Source organism: Polyodon spathula, chromosome 1 (genome assembly GCF_017654505.1).
Source record: "Polyodon spathula isolate WHYD16114869_AA chromosome 1, ASM1765450v1, whole genome shotgun sequence".
Classification (NCBI taxonomy): Eukaryota; Metazoa; Chordata; class Actinopteri; order Acipenseriformes; family Polyodontidae; genus Polyodon; species Polyodon spathula.
The window spans coordinates 56,399,847-56,425,594 of NC_054534.1; the positions used below are offsets into that span (position 1 = coordinate 56,399,847).

Genomic DNA, 25,748 nt, shown 5'->3' on the forward strand with positions numbered 1-25,748 from the left:
GTCAGTACGGCCTGTATGCGCTGTGGCATAGAGTCTACCAGCCTCTGGAATTCTACAGGAGGGATGCAGCACCATTCCTCCACGAGAAAGTCAATCAATTCACGCCTGGTTGATGGAAGTGGAAAACGCTGTCTCAGGCGTCGTTCCAGAATATCCCATAAATGCTCGTTTGGGTTCAGATCTGGTGACTGAGAAGGACATGACATATGGATAACACCAGTGTCATGCTCAAACCATGGGTGACCATCCGTGCTCTCTGGATGGGGTCATTGTCATCCTGGAAGACACCCGGCCCGCCCACCGACCGACAGGCAAGAAATGCTGCAACATGGGATGAAGATGATCACTCAGTACCATTAAGTAGCGATTAGCATTGACCTTGCCTTCTAAGGGAATGAGTGCACCCAAACCATGCCAGAAAAATGCACCCAATCACATTATGGAACCACCAGAACCCTTCACTGTTGGAACCAAGCACTCGGGGCTATAGAGTTCTTTAGGTTTGCGTCACACGTGCACTCATCCATTTGTCGAGAACATGGGGAAGGATGATTCATAGGACCATATAACATTTCTCCACTGCTCAGTAGTCCACTGCCTGTGCTCTCTGCACCACTGGTCTCGCAAACGTATATTGCCAGGTGTGATGAGCAGTTTGTGCACTGCAACCCGACTATGGTATCCTGCTCTGTGGAGTTGTCGGCAGACCGTTTTTGAAACTGGCTGCTCACACCCCAGGTTGAAATTTACAGTCAATTGATCTGCAGTTGCTCGCCTGTTTTGCCTTGCAGTTCGAATTAATACACGGATATCACGATCCTGGAGTATGCGCGTCCGCCCACTGTTCCCCTTTGCTGATGATATCTTTCCCTCGGAGTTCCATGCCGACATCACCTTAGACACCGTTGCTTGTGAAACATCAGCAAGTTGAGCTGTCTTGGTCACTGAAGCTCCTGATAAGTGCGGAATAAAAGGACTGCAAAGGGTTAATGGAAGATTTCTGCAAGATCTGTATGTACTTGGGTAAATTAATTTATTCTTTTTTTTACATTACAGGTATTTGAATAATCTTCCTAAAATTCCCTGCATCCGTTCTTGCAATATTATTATTAATTTAGCAGAGACCATGTACTGATGTTTTGTCCTATATACAGACATTATTAGATACATATTTCTGGTTTTATTTCTAATGATTTTATCCACCTTGTCTTTGCTTTATGTATAAAAAAAAGAAATGCAGTTTTTCGATTTTTATTTTAAATAAAAATGTACCATAGGGCAAACATTAGGTATGGTAATAATGCCATCTATTCAGCAAAACTCATGACTCTACTAGGTGTGACTTAGTATTATTTAGTTGAACTCATTTAGAAAAAAGCATAACCTAGCTGCACAAAGGTTTTGCATTTCAGCTAGAATCATACATAGTGTGCTACATTACTTTGTATTGCGAATTGTTGCCACAGTGATTATGGATGTAAGAGAGTTTTTATTTTTATTTTTTTTTACAAAAATTGGAGACAGCTTTGGCTAGAAAAAGAGGAAACTATGTGATTATTAGTCATTATTTCTTAAACCCTGGAGAGACTTCAAGCAGGGCAAAAGCACCATCCACCAGTTATTTTATAGATTGACCAATAAACTGGTAAATATACACATTTACCGGTTAATCTATTGATTGACCGGTTTTACACATGAACTATAACACACACACACTAATTAGTATAACTAGTTTTCTTCCAGGACAACCCTGTACTTGGCTTGATTCATGCCAAAGCTGCCTGATTCCAGCCTTGCTGAAGCACCCCCAGATCATCACCGATCCTCCATCACATTTCACAGTGGGTGCGAGACACTGTGGCTTGTAGGCCTCTCCAGGTCTCCATCTAACCATTAGACGACCAGGCGTTGGGCAAAGCTGAAAACTGGACTCATCTGGGGGTGCTTCAGCAAGGCTGGAATCAGGCAGATTTGTCTTTGTGAAGGGTGCATGAATCAAGCCAAGTACAATGTTGTCCTGGAAGAAAACTTGCTTCCTTCTGCTCTGACAATGTTCCCCAACTCTGAGGATTGGTTTCTCCAGCAGGACAATGCTCCATGCCACACAGCCAGGTCAATCAAGGTGTGGATGGAGGACCACCAGATCAAGACCCTGTCATGGCCAGCCCAATCTCCAGACCTGAACCCCATTGAAAACCTCTGCAATGTGATCAAGAGGAAGACGGATGGTCACAAGCCATCAAACAAAGCCGAGCTGCTTGAATTTTTGCGCCAGGAGTGGCATAAAGTCACTCAACATCACTGTGAAAGACTGATGGAGAGCATGCCAAGACGCATGAAAGCTGTGCTTGAAAATCAGGGTTATTCCACCAAATATTGATTTCTGAACTCTTCCTAAGTTAAAAAATTAGTATTGTGTTGTTTAAAAATGAATCTGAACTTATTTTCTTTGCATTATTCAAGGTCTGACAACACTGCATCTTTTTTGTTATTTTGACCAGTTGTCATTTTCTGCAAATAAATGCTCTAAATGACAATATTTTTATTTGGAATTTGGGAGAAATGTTGTCAGTAGTTTATAGAATAAAACAAAAATGTTCATTTTACCCAAACACATACCTATAAATAGTAAAACCAGAGAAACTGATAATTTTGCAGTGGTCTCAATTTTTTTATATTATATATATATATATATATATATATATATATATATACACACACACACACACACATACCTTGCCATTGTCATTTTCATAAAGTAATAACATTACTTAACTTCATTAAATACGTCAAATAAAATAAATGAGGAAAAAGAGGGCTTGTATAATGAAATAAACAACATTTACTCATCATTTTATTTATTTTATTACATTCCACACAACAAAAAATAAGCTTGCAACATGAAAGAACATGAAAGTTAGGCCACAGTTGTGAAATCTGCGTAATTCTGGCATGACGTACGGTACCCGAACTGCATCATACGGCTGACACTAACAGACCCAGATTGACTCGCTTCCCAAATCTGAAGCAGAATCTGCAACTTTATGAAGAGATCGCTATTTGGCAGCTTGTGTTGTGTGGGCATGTTAATCTGGACTTGTTGACATTTTTTGACAACCAGAGTAAATAGAGGACTAAGAGCAGCTACGTTGGTATTCTGTATTTTAATACAGAAATCCCTTAGAGCCATGTAAAGATATTTTTCCACTTTAGAAACTGTTGCGCATATACTGCAAGGTGGAAAAATGCGTTGTGCTGCTGCACGTATTTCTCATTTGTGTATCTTCTGGCAGACACCAACATGTTTTTCTGCCTTTGAACATGGCTATGCGTCCCAGCACTAATTTGTACTGTATCATTGATATGTCCTGTGGTTAACCTGTACTGTGGCATTCGTTTACTATTATTTTTACAGTTTTTCACAATTTTCAGATGTGTGTCTGTGTCTGCAGCCAATATCCATTTGCCCATCCAACAGTGACGTTTCAGCTGTAAAGTTGCTACGCATGTCAAAAAGTAAAAAGGTCTTTTTCAAATGCACACTGTACCTTATTCTCACTGTTTGTTCCACTTCAGTCACTTTGAGTTATTAAACTGAGGCACCAACTACGAATCACTCAATTAGAGATGTTTTTCAATGATTAATCCCTTAAGTTTCTAATCAATCTCAATGTACCTATTAATTTCCCTAATGATCTCTACAGCATGCACCAATAGGTAATGAGATGTGTGTCTGAGGCAGTTTTAGTTTTACAACATTACATGAAAACTATTGGTCACTGTACAGTACATTAGTCAGAGTGTGTGAATTCCCATTTAACTGGTTTGTACACTACAGTACATTATGCTTCTGGGTCATTCCACACCACCTCACCTTCTCAGATTCTTTTGATAATGCATACAGAGGTACGTGGAAGTGATATTAGGCTAACTGTATAATGGAGGCGCACATGACAAAGAAAAACAAACACCGAAAAAGAAGCCTTGTTGGAGAGGTTAGCTCTTTTCAGTGCTCGTTTTGATCCGTAAACGAGCACCCCCACATTGAAGGCCCCGATAGTTTACGGTTCATATTTTGGGATTTCAGGTACATGCATAGGCAATATCAAAATAATCTGTGCCTCTGAGGTGTGACCATTGGTCCATTTGATGTGGAATGACCCCTTTATTAAGTCAGACCATGTACTGTTAGTTTTGGACTATTCCCATGAATTCAGCTATATTGAGGACTCGACTTAGGCCGTCCACACTACACATCTCTAGATCCGTACTCGAAACCGTTCTAATTAATCCAGCTCAAAGCGTCCACACTGAAGTACCATTTCATGCTTAGATCGGACTGAATGCATCCACACATTATTAGAATAGTCCGGCAGTGCAATGAACAGAAATTTCACGATAGTATCCCACCAGGCACTGTATTTTATTTTAAAACAGTGTGGTATGCTTCATACTAAATAGGAGGTGAAAATTGCTTAAAAAAAAAAAAAAGTATTTTGGAAAAAGTAAACGTGAACACACACAAGTAGGGCTTGAAGTTTTCGGGTTTTATTTTTAATCAGGTGACATCCCTTTGAACAAATTCAGCTGATTCCGTTTTCATCATTTAAAAAAAAAAAAAAGCACCCAATTCTGGTCCCCTTAATTTTATTTCAAACAGCTGTCAAATTACGTGAATTGTTCACCCCAATCCTACTTTTAACTCGCATTTTATTTTTGAAGTTATTTTCCCTACTAGTTTAACAGAGATGTCCTCCTTTTTTTTTTTTAAGGCATAAAAATTAATACCCATTCCGGAATGTACACTGATAGCAAGTCTTTCAGGAGCCAGTATTTCTCCAAGCATTCCACAAAGCGTTTGGGGATATTGGAGGATACACAAAAAATGAAGTATGGTATTACAGCGCCCACACATCTGATAAACTGCATCTGATGGTGGTCTCAAGTCCGGTTCTCGAGTACGGTATTAAAATGCTGCGTAATGTGGACACAAACCATACTTAACACTTTTAAGCAGGTTTAAAGGCAACTAATACAGTTTAAGGGCATAGTGTGGACTGGGCCTTAGTTATGCAGAGTGTACTTTTTTCATGTTTGTGATTAGTACTTTAATTTCATCATTCCATGGGCTAGTCCATTATCCATCTTTTTATTCATTCAGTTAACAGTTTATAATACATTAAAAAGGTACTGTACCAGACATCCAAATAAAGTCTTTGTAACCTCACTCTTCAGGCCTTTTTTAAAAACAACAGAAATATGTCAACCATATAAAGTACTCCACAACAGGCACTTCCTACTACTGAGTTGTTTCCCAGATATACAGGCCTCACACTGTACATGACAAGAGAACCATTTGTCACTCAGTGTGAAGCAGTGTCAACAGCAGGTTCCAGATCCTCCTGTCTGTAGCAGCAGGGAAGTGACCCATAGATTTATGGATTAGTGAAACAACAGCAATGCCAGAGGTCAGCACACCAGGAAACTAGGAGCAAGAGGTGACAGCAGGAAGAAGGTATCACAGATGTCCAAAATTATTCCTAGAAGCATTTGGCTGGCTGACAGATTGCACACAAACCAAAAAGGCAAAGCAAACGGGCAACAGTAGAGAAAACACACCTTCTGAGGTTCACCTTCTGAGTATTAGGCTAAACAGGAAACGATTTTTTGAAGGTATTCCCAGAAGCTTGAAACTACTGTTGTGTGTAAGCACAGGTACAAACAAGACAACTCCTTAAAAAAAAACTGTTCATTTTTTTTTCACAACAAACCTGAATATTTGAAAACCTGGCTGTTTCCAATTTACTTTACATTTAAATTGACCGCTTTGATACTGTACAACAGATTCATTCAGGATTACCAAACAATGTTTAGCATAACCAAAGGTGTTTATAGTACCACAAACCACCAAATGCATGTAACAAACTGACATCCTTTCATTTTTTAAATAAAAACTGTATTAATTTGTATTATGGGGTTTGCGCCAACATTTCAAAGACTACAATTATAACATTGGTGTGTATTGTCAGGGATTTATGGTTTGGTCACCAGACCGGGAGTATAAATAAAAGCCCCCCTTTTCCAAACGGATTACAGTCACCTGTCTGTTTGGTCTTGCACTGCATCACCTCTGCACCTGTTCACAATCAGCAGCCACTTTGCCAAAGGCCTGCACATTTTCTTTGGTCGCTACACTCCACCAAATTCATGTCACAAAGCCTAATTTGTTTTCGTTTAAACAGTTTGGGACCTACTGTATGAACTAGCCTAAATCACTGCATAGTCAAAACTCTGGATAAAGTTTAGTGCTTGGGCAATGGTACAACTCAGTTGTACGGTTTTTAAATAGTGAGTTGCAGAGTTAACATGTGATGTACACAGTGGTTCCTGGTATTACTTTTATTGGACATTGATCATTGCCTAAGCTACCTGACCTAGAGAATCATAGAATGCAGCAAGTTCAAAATGCAAAGAAACTACATCACTGATATACTGTAGCCATTGGAAAGAAACGGTTCCTTTTTACTGAACAGCACCACCAAAATATCTCAGTGTGCTGTCTCCAGAATACAGATATTAATTTGTGGGTGCCATTTTGCATCACAGGGGCCCACCAACAAATTATGTTTATAAAAACCAGCAACTGTAAAGTCAGTACCTCAAAAGATCTCTGGGGTACATTAGATGTCTTTGACAGCTACCTTTTTATTTCATTCTTTTCACACAAAAGCCAAGTTAACTTAACTGTTCTTGTAGTCTGAATAAAAGATAGAATAGATGAAGACGTTTAATGTTGAATATCTCCCGACATCAAAAAGTACCATAATCACAATACAGCAGCCAACTTAGATCACATAACAAACAGTATACTTCAAAATAAAGTATACTGTTTGCCCAAAGGGGATCCTACTGTACAACATGAGATATTAGTAGCAGATGAAATATGATGCAGCAGCTTGACAAGAAATATACAGAATAATCTGTACTAATCAGTAGATCCTGTATCTTTTGTACAAGAATGAACTTCTCCTGAACTATTTGTGGCATGGAAGAGGACTGTGAAGAATAAACAACATTCAAATATGAAGACAGTAAAGTAAACTGGGGTCTACAGTATTTATTTCAGTGATCCTTCCTTTGAATTTTGGTTCAGGTTTGAATTATTAGGAATGAAGCTGAGGGGGAATGTTTTCTTTTGTATTGAAATGCCCTATTCATAATTATAGAGTCAGTCCTACTGTAACTTGATCTGGACTTTCTGTTCTTGCCTTGAAAAAAAAAAAAAAAATTAAAAATTGTTCTTTTTTCTAAATAGCAAAGGGCTGTTTTCTTTTTCGGTCTCTGCACCAAGTAAAAACACAGCATAAACATTAAATATCCTGCACTTGTACAGCCAAGAAATATCTGATTCTAGAAAACAGAATTCAACTTTTCAAATGCTTTACTAACATAAACCGAATGGTTTAAACACTTATCTGAGCTAGATTCATAATTAAACCATTTTTGAAATCCTAAGTCAAACTGACCACTGTAAACAGAATTCCACAGTAACTAACAAAGTTAAACATTCATAAAAAATAAAAAAATGATAAAATGCAGTAAAATCTATTAAATAAATGAGCTGTAAAAAAGAAGAGTTTTGACTAATACTGCCCAGGAACAAATTCATCAGTTTACAGTAGCACTGTGAACATAAGTAGCTACTGTTCCGCGGTATATCGAGACTTACATTATGTCATGACACGAAAATCTACGATACTTACTAAAAATCGGGGTAAAATAAAAACATCAAAAGTATCGCAGTTTTTCGATACTGCTTTAAAAACAAATATGAACTAAGCTTACGAATTTCCGCTTAGCAGAAGAGACCAGCTACACTGACCGCTCTGGGAAAATTAAACTACTGCAGCAGTAATGCCGAATGCCGGGGAAAGCAGCTTGATGAGGAACTATTTTGTGACGCTTCACCTACAAACGAAAGCACAGGCCAGAAGCTTCTGAGTCACACAGCAAAAGCCTGCCAATGCAGACGGCTGCAGGTTCAGCATGAAAGCAATAAATAGTGCTTACAGTTTATTACAGTAGTCAGAGTGGTTGTCTTCTGTCTAATTAACTTTCTTTGCAAGATTTTTAACAACCAAACAAGCATGATGGGCCAAATGGCCTCCTCTCGCTAGTAAAATGTCTTTTGTTCTTATTTAAAGTTGTTCTTGTTTAGACGGAGACATTTGGCATGAAAACACTTAAAACAGAATTGTTCTAATAGCACCTAAGAGGAAGGAATTGTTTAAGAAATGTAGCTTTAAATATAATGCTTAACTTTGAATTTTTCACCATTGAATTGCATCGGTTAACAGCATTTATAGTACTATCAGAAGCTGTTCTTTGACAAATACATTTTATCTGCTGAAGTTATTTTAATAAATTAGAGGTGGTGATTTTCAAAATACACTGGACTCTATTTATAAGAAATCACTAATCAACAACATATAATGATCAAAACCACTGGAACAAAATCATTCCTATACTAACCAATATAAAATACTCTGCTTGTAAGAATCAAGTAATCCACTTATAAGAATCATTTCGGTGTAAACTGACTACATGTAAACCGAAGAGAGCCAATAAAGCTGTTTTTGAATTTGATCACATCTCGCGTGATTAAGCATGTATGCAGCATGGATCGCGCAATCAAATGGCGAGTGTGCCACTGCATTGTGCAGGTATGTCTTATTTGTGTTCTCTGTAAGTTGAAATCTGTTTCAATAAAGTGAATACACATTCACTGAATGCATACCCAGCACAGCAGTGTTATTGTGATATGCATGTAGAGGGAGGGGGATTGCGGCACGGCGCGATAAGGAGGGGGGGGGGGGATTGCAGAGCTTTGCATCTCCGCTTAGTGAAAAAAAACAGAGATTTGCATCGCAACTGAAAATAAGTAAGCCAGATGCTTAAATGCAGTGGTAGTCATGACAGTAAAATATTGTACTGTAATGTCATTTTAATTTAAGGACATTACATGTAACACCACACAGCAGTTAAACTAGGCAACCTCACGAGACGATCGCTTCTCAAGTATACTGTAGTAAAATAGGATTCTGCAGCCTTAAGCAAACATTCATGATCATATAACAAGTTGATTACCCACGAGGACTTGTTTTGATTGTTTTGATGTACTGTCCTCAGTGATTGAGCACCATTATTTGTATACTGATGTGCAGAGGCGCTTTTGCTAATTGTAATGTGGCGTGGCAGAGGGCAGTGTAAATTATTAGGCTGAAGTCTTGACTTACAGTTTTAAACCAGTATTGGTTTCGTTTTTCTTACACTGCGGTGGGGAAAACAACCACTAACAAAACAAAACAAAATAAAGCTAGCTCCCAGTTGGTAGAACTAACTGAAAAACACTTAGTGTGGTCCCCGTCTGATCCAATCAAGAACCTCATCAAGCCATTTCTTGAAGTACCCATGTGAATTAGCTTCCACAACAGGGTTTCATTTTTTTTTTCATTCCTTGCTTACATTTTTAGAGCACTTCTAAGATACCCCTGTATGTAAAACATCTGGCCTAGTTATAAAGTCTGCTTCAAGGAAAGTATTTCTGCGTTATTTTGTTATAAGAATTGAGAGATTTCTTGAAATTGGAGTAATTGAAGCTGTCCGAAATGCCAGTTCTCTTTTTACATGCAAGACAAAGAAAATGGTGTCTTTTACACTATGTGTTGCGCTTTCTAACCAGTTTTATTTGAAGTGTATAGTCGGTGGCAATGACCTTTGAATACACTGGGACTTGGTTTCAGCTGGGTACTCTGCTAGCCAAAAGGCACTGAAAAAAACAAAATCCGTAATCACTAAATTACACACTAGATTCTGCAATTACTTTCCAGACAAGCAACTCACGGAAGAAGAATGGATCCACTATCCATTTGGAGTAGTGTTGGAAAACGTGAGTGGAGAAAGAATCCTAGCTGGACAAGTTTTCTTGCGATCACTGTCTACTGAGAAAATATCTTGAAAATTAGTCTTTCCCAATTGTGGTGCGCCTCTGCAGGTGAATAAACGGCTCTTGCGCGCCATGCTATTAGATTTATTTTGACTTTCAGTACTACATACTTATGTGAAACAGGACTACTTGCCTAAAGACAACTGAAATATAAAAGCAGCAATTACAGCACACTTTGTTGCAAACAAAATCCATCAACATACAGGATTGATTCAGACACCGGAAAGAACAGTTTGATGCATGATCGGCAGGGGTTGAAAACAACAACTTTGAAAGAAGAAGGTTTTATTTTGTGGAAATGATGAAGACGTGCAGCTGAAACCATACTTAGATTTTGCTTCGGAGTACACAGAAATATGGCAATATATTAATTCTCTCTCCTTTGATGTCCCTTTTTTTATAAAACCCATTTTCCATTTATTAATATTTCTCATTTTATATAGTTTACTTGTATATGGTTAAATACTACTCAATTAGTTATCTGGGTGATCAAAATTTTTGCTTTCTAGCAAGGTTTTATATTGTCCCTAACTAAAAAAAAATAGTTTAGAATTTTTTATTATTATTTTAGTTTAAAAGTTAGTGTTAGTTCAATGACACAAGAACATTTTTCCAAAAGATGGCTGTCATGAAATATTTTCATTTCATCTTTGAAACACTTGACTTTATTATGTGGAATGTAATAAACGAGAAACAAAACAGTGAGTTTTTCTCCCCCTTCATTTTACAACACCATTTCCATGTTTGTTTTATTTGAAGTGTTTAAAGTTTAATTTCTGGTTTCGTTTGCTTGTTCTGCTACAAAAAGGCACAAGTATGTCTATGGCCACTTTTTACTGCGAAGGAATGGCAAGGAATGAAAAATAAATAAATCAATAAAATCAATAAAAAAAATCAATAAAATGCGGTATCAATTTTATGTACTATATTTCGGAAATAAACAAAACAACGTTTAACTTGAATGCTGTTCGGCATCCTTTGTTTTGCAGTTAATTCACTGGGGTAAAGTAAGGCCTACACAATTTATTCTTTTCTCCTGGGATATTTTTCTACTTTAATGTGTTACATAACGTCTTGCTGTAAAATAAAGGCACACACACAGGGGCCACGACCACGACCCCCCTGCCCTTGCTGCTAGTTGTCTTTGCATGTATTCTGAGCAATATAATGGCTTATATTACTTTTTGAAAACAAACAAATATCTGAACGAATATTTAAATTATGAGCACGTATCCAAACGTGAAAATCCTGTGTTCGTTCCAGCACTAATTAAGATAGCGTAAGGAAAGAAAAAATGTAAGTGTCTGAACTTAGAAACGGTTGTGTGTGCACATGTGCCATTCAAACATGCCCCTAAATCTTTATGAACGTTTAATAATAATAGTCTCGTGAACAAAAGGGTGGAGAATTAAACACAAAAGCAATAGGGAATTGAAAAGGTTACCATATCAAGCGGATAAAAGTTTGCTTGTGAACTGTGCAGCCTCCAGTAAACCAAAGCAGACTTTGCTGTTTGAGTCATGTCAAAAAGAAAAATATCAGATTTATTCTCCAGTTTGTCTACTGCATCTAGCACTAGTAGTACTACAGAGTCTGCATCAACAGTAGATAGACTATGTTAGTGTTCAAAATTGAGTTTGTTGAAGATAATTTAATAATTGCGCAGCAGCTTTACATTTCAGATGACGTACCAAAAAAGCAAGAACAGTACTTTGAGTATGTTGCCTCAAGAATTCCCTGGTTACATTACAATAATTAAAAATAGAAATTATATTGCGAGTTTTGCACTAAAGCAGGCACAGCTGTTGCAGGGAAAACTGATATTTCTGAAACTGAACATTTTAAAAACGAGGACTGTGAAAAGCACAATGAAAAGCAGAAAGCATAAAAATGCTAGGGACTGCATTATTGCAAAGTGTACGCCAACCCAGACACTGATAGCCAGAGCAATGGATCATGCTAATGAAGTGAATGCAGAAAAAAAACGTACAGGGAATAAGAAATTCTGAGCAGCTTACATGATTGCAGTAGAAGAACTGCCATTCACTAAACTTCACTCTCAGATTGTGCTAATCAGGAAGAATGGTTTGGAAGTATCTAAAACATATGGCAATGGCACAGCATGTGCCAAGGTAATTGAAGTCATTGCTGATGAAATAACAGGTGATTTACAGAAAGTGGTTCACAGTGCAAATTACATTTCCATTGTGACTGACTGTGGAACAGATGTAGCTGTGAGAGATAATGTAATGGTGTACTGTAGGTATGTTTCTGCAGGTGTGGTAGTGAATCCTCCCAGTGGTAGGTTTAGAACTAGTTCACTGTTCAGATTGGCGGCGAGACAAATTTAGTGCTTTTGGAGCCAGTATCAATATGGGCGCTACAGATGCTCTCCTGAAAAGTGAGATTGGACAGAATATTATATCATTTAATTGCTTGCTCCATAGGCTTGAATTAGCAAATGTAATGTACACGTCCTTGTTTGCTGCATTTACACATGATCCAACACTTCTTTCCACAGCAACCAACTGCAATGTCAACACACACCTTTGTCGTATCTTATGCAATAAGTACAGTACCAACAGTGTTGCAAAAAATAAAGCAGCCATATTTACGTTTGTGAATTTCCCAGCTTACTCTCTTATGTTAACTTCCGGGAATGTGGTGTTTACGTCACCGTTTACATTCTCGACAAGCACTTCGCCGCAATTTAAGCTTCCTTTTCACCATATATGTGAACGCACTTAGGCCCCTTAAAACCTCAACTGTGAACGGAAATGGTATTTGTCAGTGGCGAGTGACCGAGTTTAGTAAAAAAAATATCCTGAATAAAAATTTTGCCAAATTACCCTTTGTATTTTTTCATTATAAAAGTTTGTTTTTAAATTAGATTTTTTATACCATTTTATTTTTACAATGGAAACGTGACCTATATTTTATTTTTGTATCAATTAAGCTCTGGACACACTGCGTTATACTTTGAGGTGCAATTTTACAGGATCGGCGATCGATTTCAGTCGGCTCGCAAAGTTTAAACATGTTTAATATTTTGTGATTCAATTCCCTCGCATGGGGCAGTGTGTCATACCCACTCTCAAGTCTCAAAGTCAGCAACCAATGTGTTCACCGCGTTCGGTCATAAGACTGGAAACAGACACGCATGTATTCTCTCTCTATTAATACACACACAAAGTATTCCATTGGTTTGTATATGATGTATACTATGATGTTAACTATCAGACAAAACATTTACAGAGTACTTCACTGCTGCTATAACCATGATGTACTTATTAATAGCGTTTTATTTAAATTATACCAAATAACATTTTTATTTCCAATGAAGGGAAAATACATGTTTAAATTATAAGCATTTGTTCGACACAGTACGTTCCCTACATTGTAAATAAAAAACGTGATTAGGCATAGTTTAATTAAAACACTATTAATATTAAATGAATCATGGTTGTAGGAGCATTTTTTTTTTTAAATTACTGTGTAAATATTTTGTCTGATAGTTAAAAAGTACAATACTTATGGGGCTGTCGGGTCTTGTTTTCAAAAGACACCAGCACGGACACTGCATACAAACCAATGGAACAGCTTGTGTGTAGGTATATATGTTGTGTGTGTGTGTGCTAATAGAGAGAGAGAATATATGCATGCCCAGTCATATGTGGCTTTCACAATCACGCCCCCTTGTAGATAATATTGTCAATGACTTGCCCCATTGCCACTGTACTTTTTTGCATCCAGGGTAGGTCAAACATCAGGAAAAAAAAATCACTAATTCTGCGTCCCTTCCTGTGATTTCAATCCGGCAGTGTGTGTCGCCCGCTCTCAGAGATGTTTTTTGCGACGCGATCTCTGCCAGAGAGATGCAACGATCGCATTGAGCAGTGTGTCTCTGACTTTAGCATGTGAATCACTCAGAAAACATTGATTTGTGTTTGTTTCAATTAATTTCATCAGCATAATAAGCTGTGTATTTATTTGCTGTTGTTTTATGAATGAGTATGAAATTGCCTTGGTGCCCTTGGGTTGGATTTATGTTTTGCCTTTTTGCCCCCTAGAACTGACTTGATGCCCCTGAATCTTCACATTGCCTTGCCATTCATGACCTTTATTTTCTGTTTTATATTTGTAATTAATTTAGAACAATTTGTAGATTTTATGTTTCACTTTGACATTATGGACTTTTTTTGTGTTGATCAGTGGCAAAAACTCCTAATTAAATCCATGATTCCATGCTGTAACGCAATAAAATGTGGAAAAGTCCAAGGGGGGGGTGAATATTTTTGAGAGCCACTGTAACTGGATTAATCCGGGGTGTAGGCAGTTAGTATTTGTTTTAGATCATTCAATACACCCATAACCAACGTCCTTGAAATTCTTATTTTTATAATCAAATAGCTGGGGATGCTGAGAAACTTCAGCTATCAGTAGCTCCTACATGTTGATGGATATTCAAGTTCATCAAGAAATGACACATCCCACACCATTGGCTAGACCCAAATTTGCCACTGTGGGAAAATGTTTGAACAGCAAAACAGCTCACCAAGCAAAATTTTGCCGTTCTACAATTCTGCCGCTGCAACACGTCATTTTTTCATCAATCTGTATTCACTCTAATTGAAATAAAAGGTGAGCAATATTTGCAGCATTTTACCACTCCCAGCTAGCGGTGCCGCGCCGCTCATGTGGGTCCTAGGCTTTATTGAATTGGGACAGTGACCTTTTAGAAGGAATGGATGCAATGTTTATGCAGTTCACGCAGAATGGAGAATGCTTAAAACACTAGTCAAAGGTCAGTTTATGAATAAATCCTACACTGGTTTACAGGGTCGTGCTAACAAAAGAACCCTTTTGCTTTGCACAGATTTTAAAAAATCTTCTACATTTAGTGGAAATCATGCTTGCGTTCCCAATATCAGCTGCCCAATGTGAACGTAGATTTTATGCACAAAAAAAGAATTAAACCCAAGCTAGCAACTCACTTAATGTGGCAACTGTTGAAGATCTTGTGAGAGTCAGTGCAGAGGGCCAGTCCCTTGAAAAGTTTGATCCAAAGTCTTGTGTAAAGCACTGGCTTTCCTCAGGTAAATAGAAACAAAGACCAAATAACACATCCTGGCCAAGTGATGTAGACATTTTAACTGTTGGCAACACGGACTCAGATTGTGAATAAGCAGAAAGATTTGATAGTTGTATATAGTTCACAGGTTTAAGTTAAGGCCAAATTCCAATTCGTTCAGAGAGCTGATTTAAAGAACACACTGCCAAAAGGCAGGACTGCAGGACATTTGAAGTTCCCTTTTAAAAGAACCAAAGATGAAAAATGATAGTATGAGGAAGAAAGGTTACAGCTGCAGCATTTGAGGAAAGGTGCAGTGTCAAACAGCAGATCACATGGAGGACAGGCAAGGCTGAGCACAGATGAAGGGAGCATATATGAACAATGAGGCATCAAGCAAACATTACATTTCTGTTTTTGTATCATTTTAGTGTTTTCCTTGTATTTAAAGCAGCTGAATATGGAAGCAACCAACTTGCTCTTAAAGTGGTGCCCAACAATTGGATTTGGCGCCCAAAATTTGTTATATCCACTCGCCACTATTCTCATAAGGCCAAAGGTTTGTTTGGAGATCTAAAATCACAACCTCACCATGTTTACAGCGTATACCTTCTGTCGTGTAGCAACTAGAGAACAACCAAGCTAAACAAAGGGGAATTAAATAAAATTAATACTGTGTCCCTGCCAACAACAAACTATTCCCAAGTCGACATCAGTACATACTGTATGACAAACAGGTGCCACAGTTTCCTGTTCATGCAAGCAGAAAAAAAAAGGATTTGACTGTCTAAACCAGCTGCTAGGGAAAAATAATTGGCCAGGACACCGTTGGGAGAATCAGATAAAAGACTAGACTAGTGAAGGCTAGGATGATGTTCTGATATTCTTTTAGCTCAGCTAAAAATGTAGGCAAACCGCAGCGGGACCCACTGGACGTCCTATCCAGTAGAACCGAGGCCCTTAAGAAATAGACAGGCTTACATTTCTCCTTTCCATGCTAGTGTCATGCCGGTTACAGTATAGTGCAGTTTGTACCATTGCTTCATTCCCACCCCTTAAATAAAAAATGACCCAGACAATTTCAATCAATGTGCGTAGGAGTAAGTCTGTAAACCGTCTTTTGTGGTTTACCACGGTTTAGACACATTGCTGTATTGAAGCCATGTCTGTTATACTGCACCACAAATATCATTATTACTGTACACAATGGTTAATGCTATATTTGTGTGAAATAACTTTTTATTCAACATCCCATACAAAACAAGTGCTGCTCAACTTTCCCCCCCATAGCTTCAAAATTCTAACCATTTCTACCTTACTGTCAATTGCCATCAAAGCCATTCCGCCGTTGCATTTTTCTATGGCAAACTTCAAACATGTGGGTCATTTCCACTACACGGTCAGAAAGAGTCCTACTGGAAATAACAATGTGTCCTTCGAAATGAAGCAATGATACTTCCAGTCTTAGCAAAGTGTCTTAGGAAAAATATTCTGCATGGTGGATTATTGCAGCTAAAACAATATACAACTCGCAACAAACATCAAGAATAAATTGAAAAGCACTGCAAAGAGTTGAAGAAAGGTTAAGAAAAGATACAGGTTTAGCAGCATTTAACTTGTATCAAATCAAGGCTTACCACATTGGAGCTAAATTAGATTAGATATTAAAAGCAGTCAAAATATTGAATTTGCTTGCAAATGCCAATTTAGAGATGTTACTGTAATTAAGATGATCTTTAGTTATGGTATCACCAAACTGTAGCACAAAGTAAACACAGTAGAAACCATAATATGCCATGTATTTTGCTCTGGAATGCCTTGGCATGAGGGCACTTTGAAAACACAGTATAGAACACATGGTATTGAGAGGGGGCAACTGATTCACTGATGCCTGCAAAGAAATCGCTAAAACACCCTTGCTACCAGATGTGTTTTTAATAAACCTAGTACAGTAAGCCAAGCTTGCACTCAACTGTGCAAGTACTAAACTCTGCCCATTTAGAAAAAATTTAACTCAAGTGACAGAAAGGTTCACCAGACAAGGTATGTGAGATGTAAAGCTGTCAAGCAGTGGAGGATGGATTACTTTGGTCAAAAAGGAAGGAAATAAATGTAGGAAATAAGGTACAACATCACAAAAAAAACAACTATGGTGCATAGGGTTTAAAAGTAATTATCAAAATAAAAAGGGAAGGACACCATGCAACTCAGATATATAAAAAAAAAAATTAGTTAAACACACATTAAAAAACCAACATGTTTCTGCTTAATGTCAGTCCATGGTGGATGTCACCGATTGAAAAGGAACAACAAATGACAAAGGTGAATGGAGTCTGACCCATAGATATGCACCAGTTACTTTAAAAGCAGCAGCCTGTGCAGCATAAAGATAAGATTGTTGGGGAAATCATCAAAACACACTCTGATCAGCCCCTTAACAACAGGAGATGTCCGGACTGGAGTGGACTTGTTTAGACATGCCTGCAGAAAAACAGGTTTGAACACAAGTCTTCTATTTTTTTTCTACACAGATCAGCTATGATTTTAGGATTTCCCCAATAATAGTTTATATTTTTAATTGTTTAATTCAGGTGTATACTGATCTTAAAAGCATAAACAGGCCATTCTATAGTAACCAATGTAACATTCAGAGCAAAATTAAATACACCGATTCACTCACTAACTTTTGCCTAAAAGTATTATGTCGACAGCACGTAAACAGTAGATTATAAAAAGCAAAAACCTGCAGTCCCTATTTTAGTCATGTTAAATGTCCCATAACACACTGTTTTAGTTTTGTATAACAGACTTCCTATGAAATGTGAATCACACAAAAACGTTGATATACTGTATCCACACCTGAGCTTTTAACATCACAAAACACTGAACCTTGTTATAATTGATCTAATACTGTAGATCCATGTGAGAGCAACAAATAATCCCCTTGTGTGTATGTGTGTAGGCACTGGAGTGTGCGCCTCTTATTCAACTAACAAAAGGATGTTATAATTGCATCGTCATTATTTTGCTGTTTATTTTTCTTTTAACGTTAGACCATGATGCTATAGAATATTGTAACATTTGTGAAACTCGTGTCCTACTCCACATTTTGTGGAATTGCTGAAACAGATTTAGAAAGTTTAAGTTAATGTTTAGTTAACCTTTAACCCTTTCAGGACCAAGCATTTTTCAGTGGGATGCTCCCCTAGGACCAGGTGTTTTCCGGCTGCATTTGACTCGCTCTATAAAAATTCACTTTAAAATCTATTTTTTTCAGTAGGAAATTGTGTTCTTTATCTCAGAACACTCTGGGTAACACTATAAAAGTAAGCTACTTCAGAAACCATACAAACCTTTTGCTTAGATCCCCCCCTCCCAACACACTATTTATTTATTTATTTATTTTTTAATTTTTTTTTATAAACGTGAAGTATTTTTTATTATGTATTCTGCTTAGAGATACATGTTAAAAACGTGCCAGTCTACGACTAGAGGGACCTTACAATACTTCCTTAAAATTGATTAAAAATATTGATATTTGGGCAGATTACTTGACATTATTTCACCTGAGTGATTGCAATGACATAATACACGTTTATTTTCAGGGTCTTTTTAATCAATAAATGGACACTACTCTCAATTACTGTCTCAAAATAAATCTTTAAAAATAAAATAAATTATTCATTCCATTATTATCAGCAACAAGGAAAAAAAACACATACCTGATAAATTTAGTTAATTTTTCTGTGTCTTTCTTACCTCTAAACAAGTTTCTCTGAAGCAGGCTGTCATGTCTTTTCTCTCTCCGCTGCCAAAACTTTCTCCACCCTAGACACTAAATGCCCCTCTCCGTTTTTTGTCATGTAATGTCACTATCAGGAATTAAACGTCAGTCCCTCCCCTATCCAATGATATGTGTTTCAAGCCTGTACTGCAAAGTCCGGTGACCCTGTAAGTCATCACGATCCCAGTCCTTAAAGGGTTAAAAGTGCATGGTGCTAACAAAATAAATCTTCTACATCTTACCTAATATATATTGCCATCCTTTTGTAGGTCTCAGGATTTTCATGTGAAAAATCACACACATTATGGTAAAGGTGACTGGAGACAGACATGCATCGTGTATTCTCCTTCTCTATTTAAAAAAAATGATAGATTATATATTATATTATGTATAAATTATACAAATAGCAAACTATAAATAAAACCACAAGGTCAACACAGCAGCTCAAGTCTTGATTTAAAAGTTTTGGACAGCAAGTAAACAACCCAGATTATGCGCGTGCACGTATAGTGATCTCTGTGGAATGCCATCTGGGTCAAAAACGCATTGTGCTGCTTCAGCGCGAGTTAGAATCTCATAGCACAGAAAAATAAAAATAAAAAAAAACACCAGTGTCCAACTTGCTGAGTTCGTCCCAGCACTACTAGCTTCTGGGAGTTTCTATTATGCATAAGACTGTTTTTTGTTTTGTTTTAATACAAAGAGAATCCGAATAATAAGGTGATTTTGAACAGCCTACACAAAATCATTGAGAAAATTGAGTTACCTTTATTCAATGGTCATACAGATGTGCTGTGCTTCTTGCTTTGAACAGTTTTTGACAAACCACAGGAATTTATTTTACGGTTTTATATTGAAATATAAGGGAGTACACAAAGTTGTGTGTCTTCCGTTCAGTTTCAAAGTCCTGTCACTCTTCCGGGTGTCTGCTGTTGTCCGTGCATAGATCTACAATAAACAGGCTTCCTGCTCTGGATTTGACACATCACTTTCAGCCCATATATTTAATTTGCTGTCTAAATGTGAAACAGACAAAGTTACACTCGGGCCTCTCAGATCGAGAAAGTATGCAGATAAAATTATACACTGTATATTATATTTTTTCACACACATCACATTGCAATTATTCAGGCCAAACTTAAATAAAGCTATTTAAAATGAGGCACATTCTCAGGAGCAATTTCAGATGAGAAAAATGCAAACTGCGTCCGGCATTAATTGAAGGGCAACTGCAGACACGCATCTGCTGTACATACACAATTATAATGGTAAAATTTACTAAAGTAAAATGCAATAACAATATGGTAAAATCTAAAACCTGCCTGTGTGTCTATGCCCACGTGTTGCTACAACTGTTTAAATAATGCACCTGTAATTTTTATTTTTAATGTTAACATCCTGACAACTTTTTACACTTATAACTTTAAAGTTTGTTTCAAAGCTCTTTTCAAAATGGCCGCTCTGGTGCACTGATAGTGCAAAGATTATTGCCCACACCGGTAACACTGCAATAATGACCCATGATGTGGTACTGAACAAAAAAGCCAGAGCACTTGTTATGATTTCAAACCTCAGTGAACTAGAGCGGCCTTTTGAAAAGAGCTTTGAAGCTGACTAAAATGTATATGTAAAAAGTTGTCCGGATGTTAACAATGAAAATTAAAATTACAGGTAAGTTATTTAAACAGTTGTAGCAACGGGGGGGGGGGGGGCTAGGGATGGGTTGGTATACCAGTTTTTCAGTTTAGGTACATTACGGTATAGATACTGTTCCTTTTATTCTACACTGCAATTGTCGTAATTATTTTCTTAAACGTTTAATGCATTTTTCAATTGCAAACAATGCTTCTTGTAAATCAAACAATGATACTTGCAGTCTTACCAAGGTATCTTTTGAAGAACTTTTTCTTAACGGATACTGTATTTTGATAATGGTTTTGAAGGAAACTGCCAACGATACAAATACCAGGATATTACGGTTACCACTGTATTTAGGTTACCCTAGTGGGGACATATAATGCTATATTTTTTGGAACCGTGCTACTTACTCTTTGCACAGGAAACTCACCACCTAAAAATGAATTCATTTTAATGTCCATAATTAGAAGCTAAGCACAGCAGATCCTGCTCTTACATTAAATACACTGAAAATTCAAAAATAAAGTATACTCTATGGGAATGCATACTTTACTGTAACAAACTAAACATTGTTGTGCTTTGAACCGTATTACACAGCACCATGATGCCAGACTGCTAGTGCTCCATGATGCTTCACATTCAACAAATTCCCAGTTGGGAAGGAAGTACTAGAGGTGCCCTATATACACTAGCAGCTCCAGTTTTTATTGAACACGGGTTCATAAGTAAAAAAATAGAATAATGAAACAATCGATAGTATAAATTTCCATTTCCTCAATTCATTTATGTTCCTGTAACACTAGTACATTACTGGCCTCCTAGGAGTAACACTCATTTTTTAATATATATGTGTTGTACCTCATTTGTAACTAAACTTTGACTCAACATAAAATCAATCAATAAGCGTTCTGGGTGGAAGAGGGCGGCTCTGAGGACTAGAACTGCTGCAATGTTTTGTTTTGTTTTTTTGGTCCCCCCCCCCCAACAATGGTACAGTGTTATAAAACAATTATCTCGAAAGCCACTGCAGTAGTTTGACTACACTGTGGAAAAATATTAATAAAAACAAAAGTAAAAATGCAAAGTGTAAACCTTGTCCATTGATTCTGAAAATAACCTAAACCACTTCGCAATGACACTACATCCTCACAGCTTTATGCCGAAATGCCAGCGACACTAAAATCATGTACGTGTGTACCAAATTAAACGTTTGGAAAACAAATGTCTATAATTTTATTTCGTTTGAATACAGGATGTGTCGAATTCACAAACATAAATGGCAATTAAAATACTACATAATATGAGGCTTTACAAAAAAAAAAAAAAAAAAAAAAAAAATAGTAGGCAATATAGTACAGTATACAATACGGTACAGACAATATAAAAATAAACTTCCACAACATATTTCGAACTTAGAATAAATACATTACGCTAGTACGAACGAGAGTGACAGCATAACTGACTGACAAGTTACAGTATGTTTATACAATAACATTTAAATAAAAAAAAAAAACACTTGAAAAGGGGCATTTTTACCTTGCTTCTTGAAGCAACACAAATAACTGAGCGTGTCTGCTCGTGTAGTTCATGCAGCCCACAGCAGATATCTATACTAATATTGTAAGAATTGTTACGGGAAATGTTTGGGGTACTATTGCCTTGTTCAGCTATGTTTGACTTGCCATGCCTGTGGGATTGACGCATGGATTGTTTAGCTAAGACTGGAGAGAGAGCGGGATTAAAGAAAATGGTGACTATTCTTGTTGTTGTTCAGTTATATCTGATTTAAATAAACCAGCAAAGTGTTTCAAGGATCAAACAGCCTCGTCGGGTTCTATATTATTAATCACCCGCATACAACGCTACACTATGTTGAGATGGAACCGGGTGATTACACAACAAAGAAGCCAGTACTAAATACACTGACATACATCTGACCACATATTACTAGAAACGGCATGTACTTACATTATGAGAACATATGACACAGGACAGAAAACATACGAAATACTGAGACACTGGTCTCATACACAGCAAATAAAGAATTAGTCACATCATAACATAAGCAAAAACATTTTACGTTGTTTAGACATAACAGAAAAGGAACAAAACCTGTCATTCCTATCGGCCTTCACGTAGTCATACAAATCACAGCTACCAATTTAAATGCACGCTGATGTTCAGTATATAATGGTGTTCTTTAATATTATTTTTAAGTAACTCACAATGAGCTCCGTACTGTGTGTTAATTCAAAAAGCTGGTCGTTCTTACCCTCCGGTTAAAGTGCAGTTCGCTCGGTAAAAGTCCTCTTTATATTCCCAGTATCTCCTAGATGGTAACGTTGTCTAAAATAAATTATACATGTGTAATTATGTTACAACAATCCGTTCCGAGTTGTTTTCTTTTCTTCAATTCTGAATTTTTTTTTTTTTTTTTTTTTACACCTAAACTCGACGGCCCGTAATGCTCCTACCTTCCCTCTCGTGCGATTGGCTCATAAGTGCATAACGGCGTTGTGCTTTGCCTTACCTGATAGGCTTGCATTCTGTCAATACCGCCTGAGTTTGTCCCATCTTCTTTCGCTTGCGATTGGTATTAGATAATATACTGGATAGATCCTTCAAATCACATAAGTCAATGGCTATGTCAGTCAAATGTTTACCCGGGCGCTTCACATTGTTAACAGCTCATCGATTGGTTCGTGGTTGTACAATGGTAAGGTTTCGCTTTAGTGATTGCTCAATGAATAGTAATCTCTGTAGCCCCACCTCTAATTTTTGGAAGGTTATCCAAACCGAAATCGTATCATTGTTCGGTTGAGCTGTACACTGAAATTGGTGTGATTGGTAGAAATTGACAAACTAGGGTCGGTGGTTCAATTTAAGGCTGGGACGATGCTTAGTGTTTCACTATCGATAGATATATCGTTCTTCAAAAAAAAAAAAAAAGCCGCTGCGCTGATTCATGAAAGTCATGAAAGGGTAAAAAAATTAATAAACGCATTAATAATACATGTGGAGCTGTGGATTACTGTGTAACATTGCTAGTAACTCTTTAAAAAGTATTATGCAGATTGAATTGATTACATCAGTTTATATATATATATATTTATATATATATATATATATATATATATATATATATATATATATATATATATATATATATATATATATATAATTGTAACCAACGAATATTATAGGGAGGGTGCCATCTTATTAAATGGTCACGCAAATTGGTTGTGTTACCAGAGTATCCCTAACTTTACTTTCTTGCTGTCTTACTTTAGAAAACAATTGCCAAACATCGGAAGTCATTGCATTTGTAGCTCAGGCGACACAGTATCTGTAATTCTAGCACAACGCTCTTAACTTGCTGTTTTGTTACTCTGAAGACTGCACAGATCAATCCTATCAGTAAACACTCACGCAGGGGGCGGGGCAGTGGAGTGAAGGTGAGCTCAGTCGAGTCAGACCCGAGGAGGACAAATAAGCTCTGCGCTTATTGCAAAAAATAATTGCAGATTCCAAATGTAATAAAAAATAAAAGCTTTCCTTTGCTTAAACCCTTTACACAAAAACTACACACAGGCTTGATTGACGATAAGATAAATCGATGCATCGCCTCAGGCCTGGTCCAATTTTATGTCAAACAAACGTATGTTCGGGGAGAGTTTAAACTAGGACGACGCCTGATCTCGGTGTTTCAGCAAAAAGAAATGTAACCTGTTTCATAGTTTCAAATATACACTACATAAATTGTCAACATATTTCGATATTCTGTGCTCAACCCACTGTCCGTAATTAATGTAAAGCAGTTATCGAAATTACTTGCATTTTTGATCAATTGACGTGGTATCCGCATAGAAGTTTGCTTTTGTTAAATACGGTCAGTACACAAAACGTTAAGTTAAGGACAATTAGACAAATACGTTTAATAATAGCACTGCTTTAAAGGCAAAACAACATTTTACGAAACGCCAATTTTGGTAGGCTTTCTAATACTATAGTTTACCGCAAAAATAGGATTCTATCACGCAAATCTATCTAACTATAAAAACAAAAGTAAATATTCTGGCATTTTTCTGTAACTTTTTAGAACAAATCAGCAGTTATTGATAAAAGTTCCTATCTCAGAGAACCATTTCCATGTCAGGGGTGAAAACGTAACTTCCTGTGCCAGTTGGAGGTCGTTTGGGAGTTTCTGTACATTATCTTAGCTGCTGTTCATCTCGGCCAGGTGTAATTTTCTGTAGTTGTAAATTTTACATTTTATAATGTCTCAAGCTTCCGCTGGGGTAGGTGGATCACATCAGGTAGTGTCATATGTGGGCAGTAAATCAACTGTAATGTTTTGTTGTTCTAGAAAAAAAAAGCAAGGGTTTTGTGGGCAAATGTCAAAAATAAAAGCATCGTGTTTGAATGTTTCGGCAATACAGTACCTATGGTCAAGTTACACTTAACTCACATATTTTAAAAAAAGCGAAATTCTGCCAGATTTGTTATCCTTAAATCTCATTTGGTCAATTAAAAAAGCGGATATTAAATAAACAATAAAGACATTTATAAAATAGTACCACTTTAACCGTGTCTCACATTTAGCAACATGTTTTAATGTTGTTCGTTTGTACGTCTCTATTGCCAAACGGATATGCCAGTCGACGGGCTCTACCGTGGAATTTTGTCATTATTTTCCATAAAACAACATTTTAAACCACATATTTACCCTGAACTGGTATTTGCCGGGTACTCTTTCGCTGAGAAATAAAGAAGACTTGCATACATGTTGTACGGCGGCTCGTTGAGGCCATTTAAAAAAAAAAAAAAAAAAAAACCGTTCGTTATGTCGAGATCTTGAGAACTTATCTCGTATTTGATTTAAAAAAAAATAAATAAATAACTTTGTTATAGCGTGTTACTTGTATGTATGTGTGTGTGTTTGCATTGGTGTGGTGACGCTACTTTGACCAAGCGTTTACAGGAACACCCAGTCACCAGATCGCGGCGTAGTTGTGACCAACGCGCGCAGTCAAACGTTATACCAACCTTTTATATATATATATATATAGATATAGATATAGATATACTAGAATTAATTTATTGGGCTACTTGTGTGTGCTGCTCTTACAGAATCCAGCAGGCATGGCATATGTCCCAACAGAGGAGGAAAGGAGAGTCTTCAGAGAGTGTAACCAAGAGAGCTTCTGGTACAGGTGTAAGTTTTCAGTCAACTATTTATTTACAATTCA

At 37.0% G+C, this 25,748-nt stretch overlaps 2 protein-coding genes across 5 annotated transcripts in view; one reads left to right on the top strand and one right to left on the bottom strand.

Annotated features, from left to right (window-relative positions):
• Positions 1-22,996, bottom strand: part of LOC121319840 (protein furry homolog-like) — a 183,340-nt gene extending 160,344 nt beyond the window's left edge. Inside the window, exons 1-2 of one of the 3 annotated variants that reach the window (XM_041257831.1) lie at positions 22,772-22,996; positions 19,104-19,212 (exon numbers count right to left, since the gene is read on the bottom strand). The gene's annotated coding sequence lies outside the window, so the exon portion shown is untranslated. Of the gene's footprint in view, positions 1-19,103; positions 19,213-22,724 lie in introns of all 3 variants that reach the window. The other 2 variants (XM_041257812.1, XM_041257821.1) reach the window with 2 other exon arrangements.
• Positions 22,997-24,671: 1,675 nt separating this feature from the next.
• The window catches only part of LOC121319921 (OCIA domain-containing protein 1-like), a 13,771-nt gene continuing 12,694 nt past the window's right edge, over positions 24,672-25,748 (top strand). The window contains exons 1-2 of one of the 2 annotated variants that reach the window (XM_041257885.1): positions 24,672-24,815; positions 25,630-25,714. In XM_041257885.1, coding sequence (XP_041113819.1) covers positions 24,777-24,815; positions 25,630-25,714 — 124 coding nt within the window. In that variant the 5' untranslated portion in view covers positions 24,672-24,776. The remainder of the gene's footprint in view (positions 24,816-25,629; positions 25,715-25,748) is intronic. The other variant, XM_041257894.1, reaches the window with a different exon arrangement.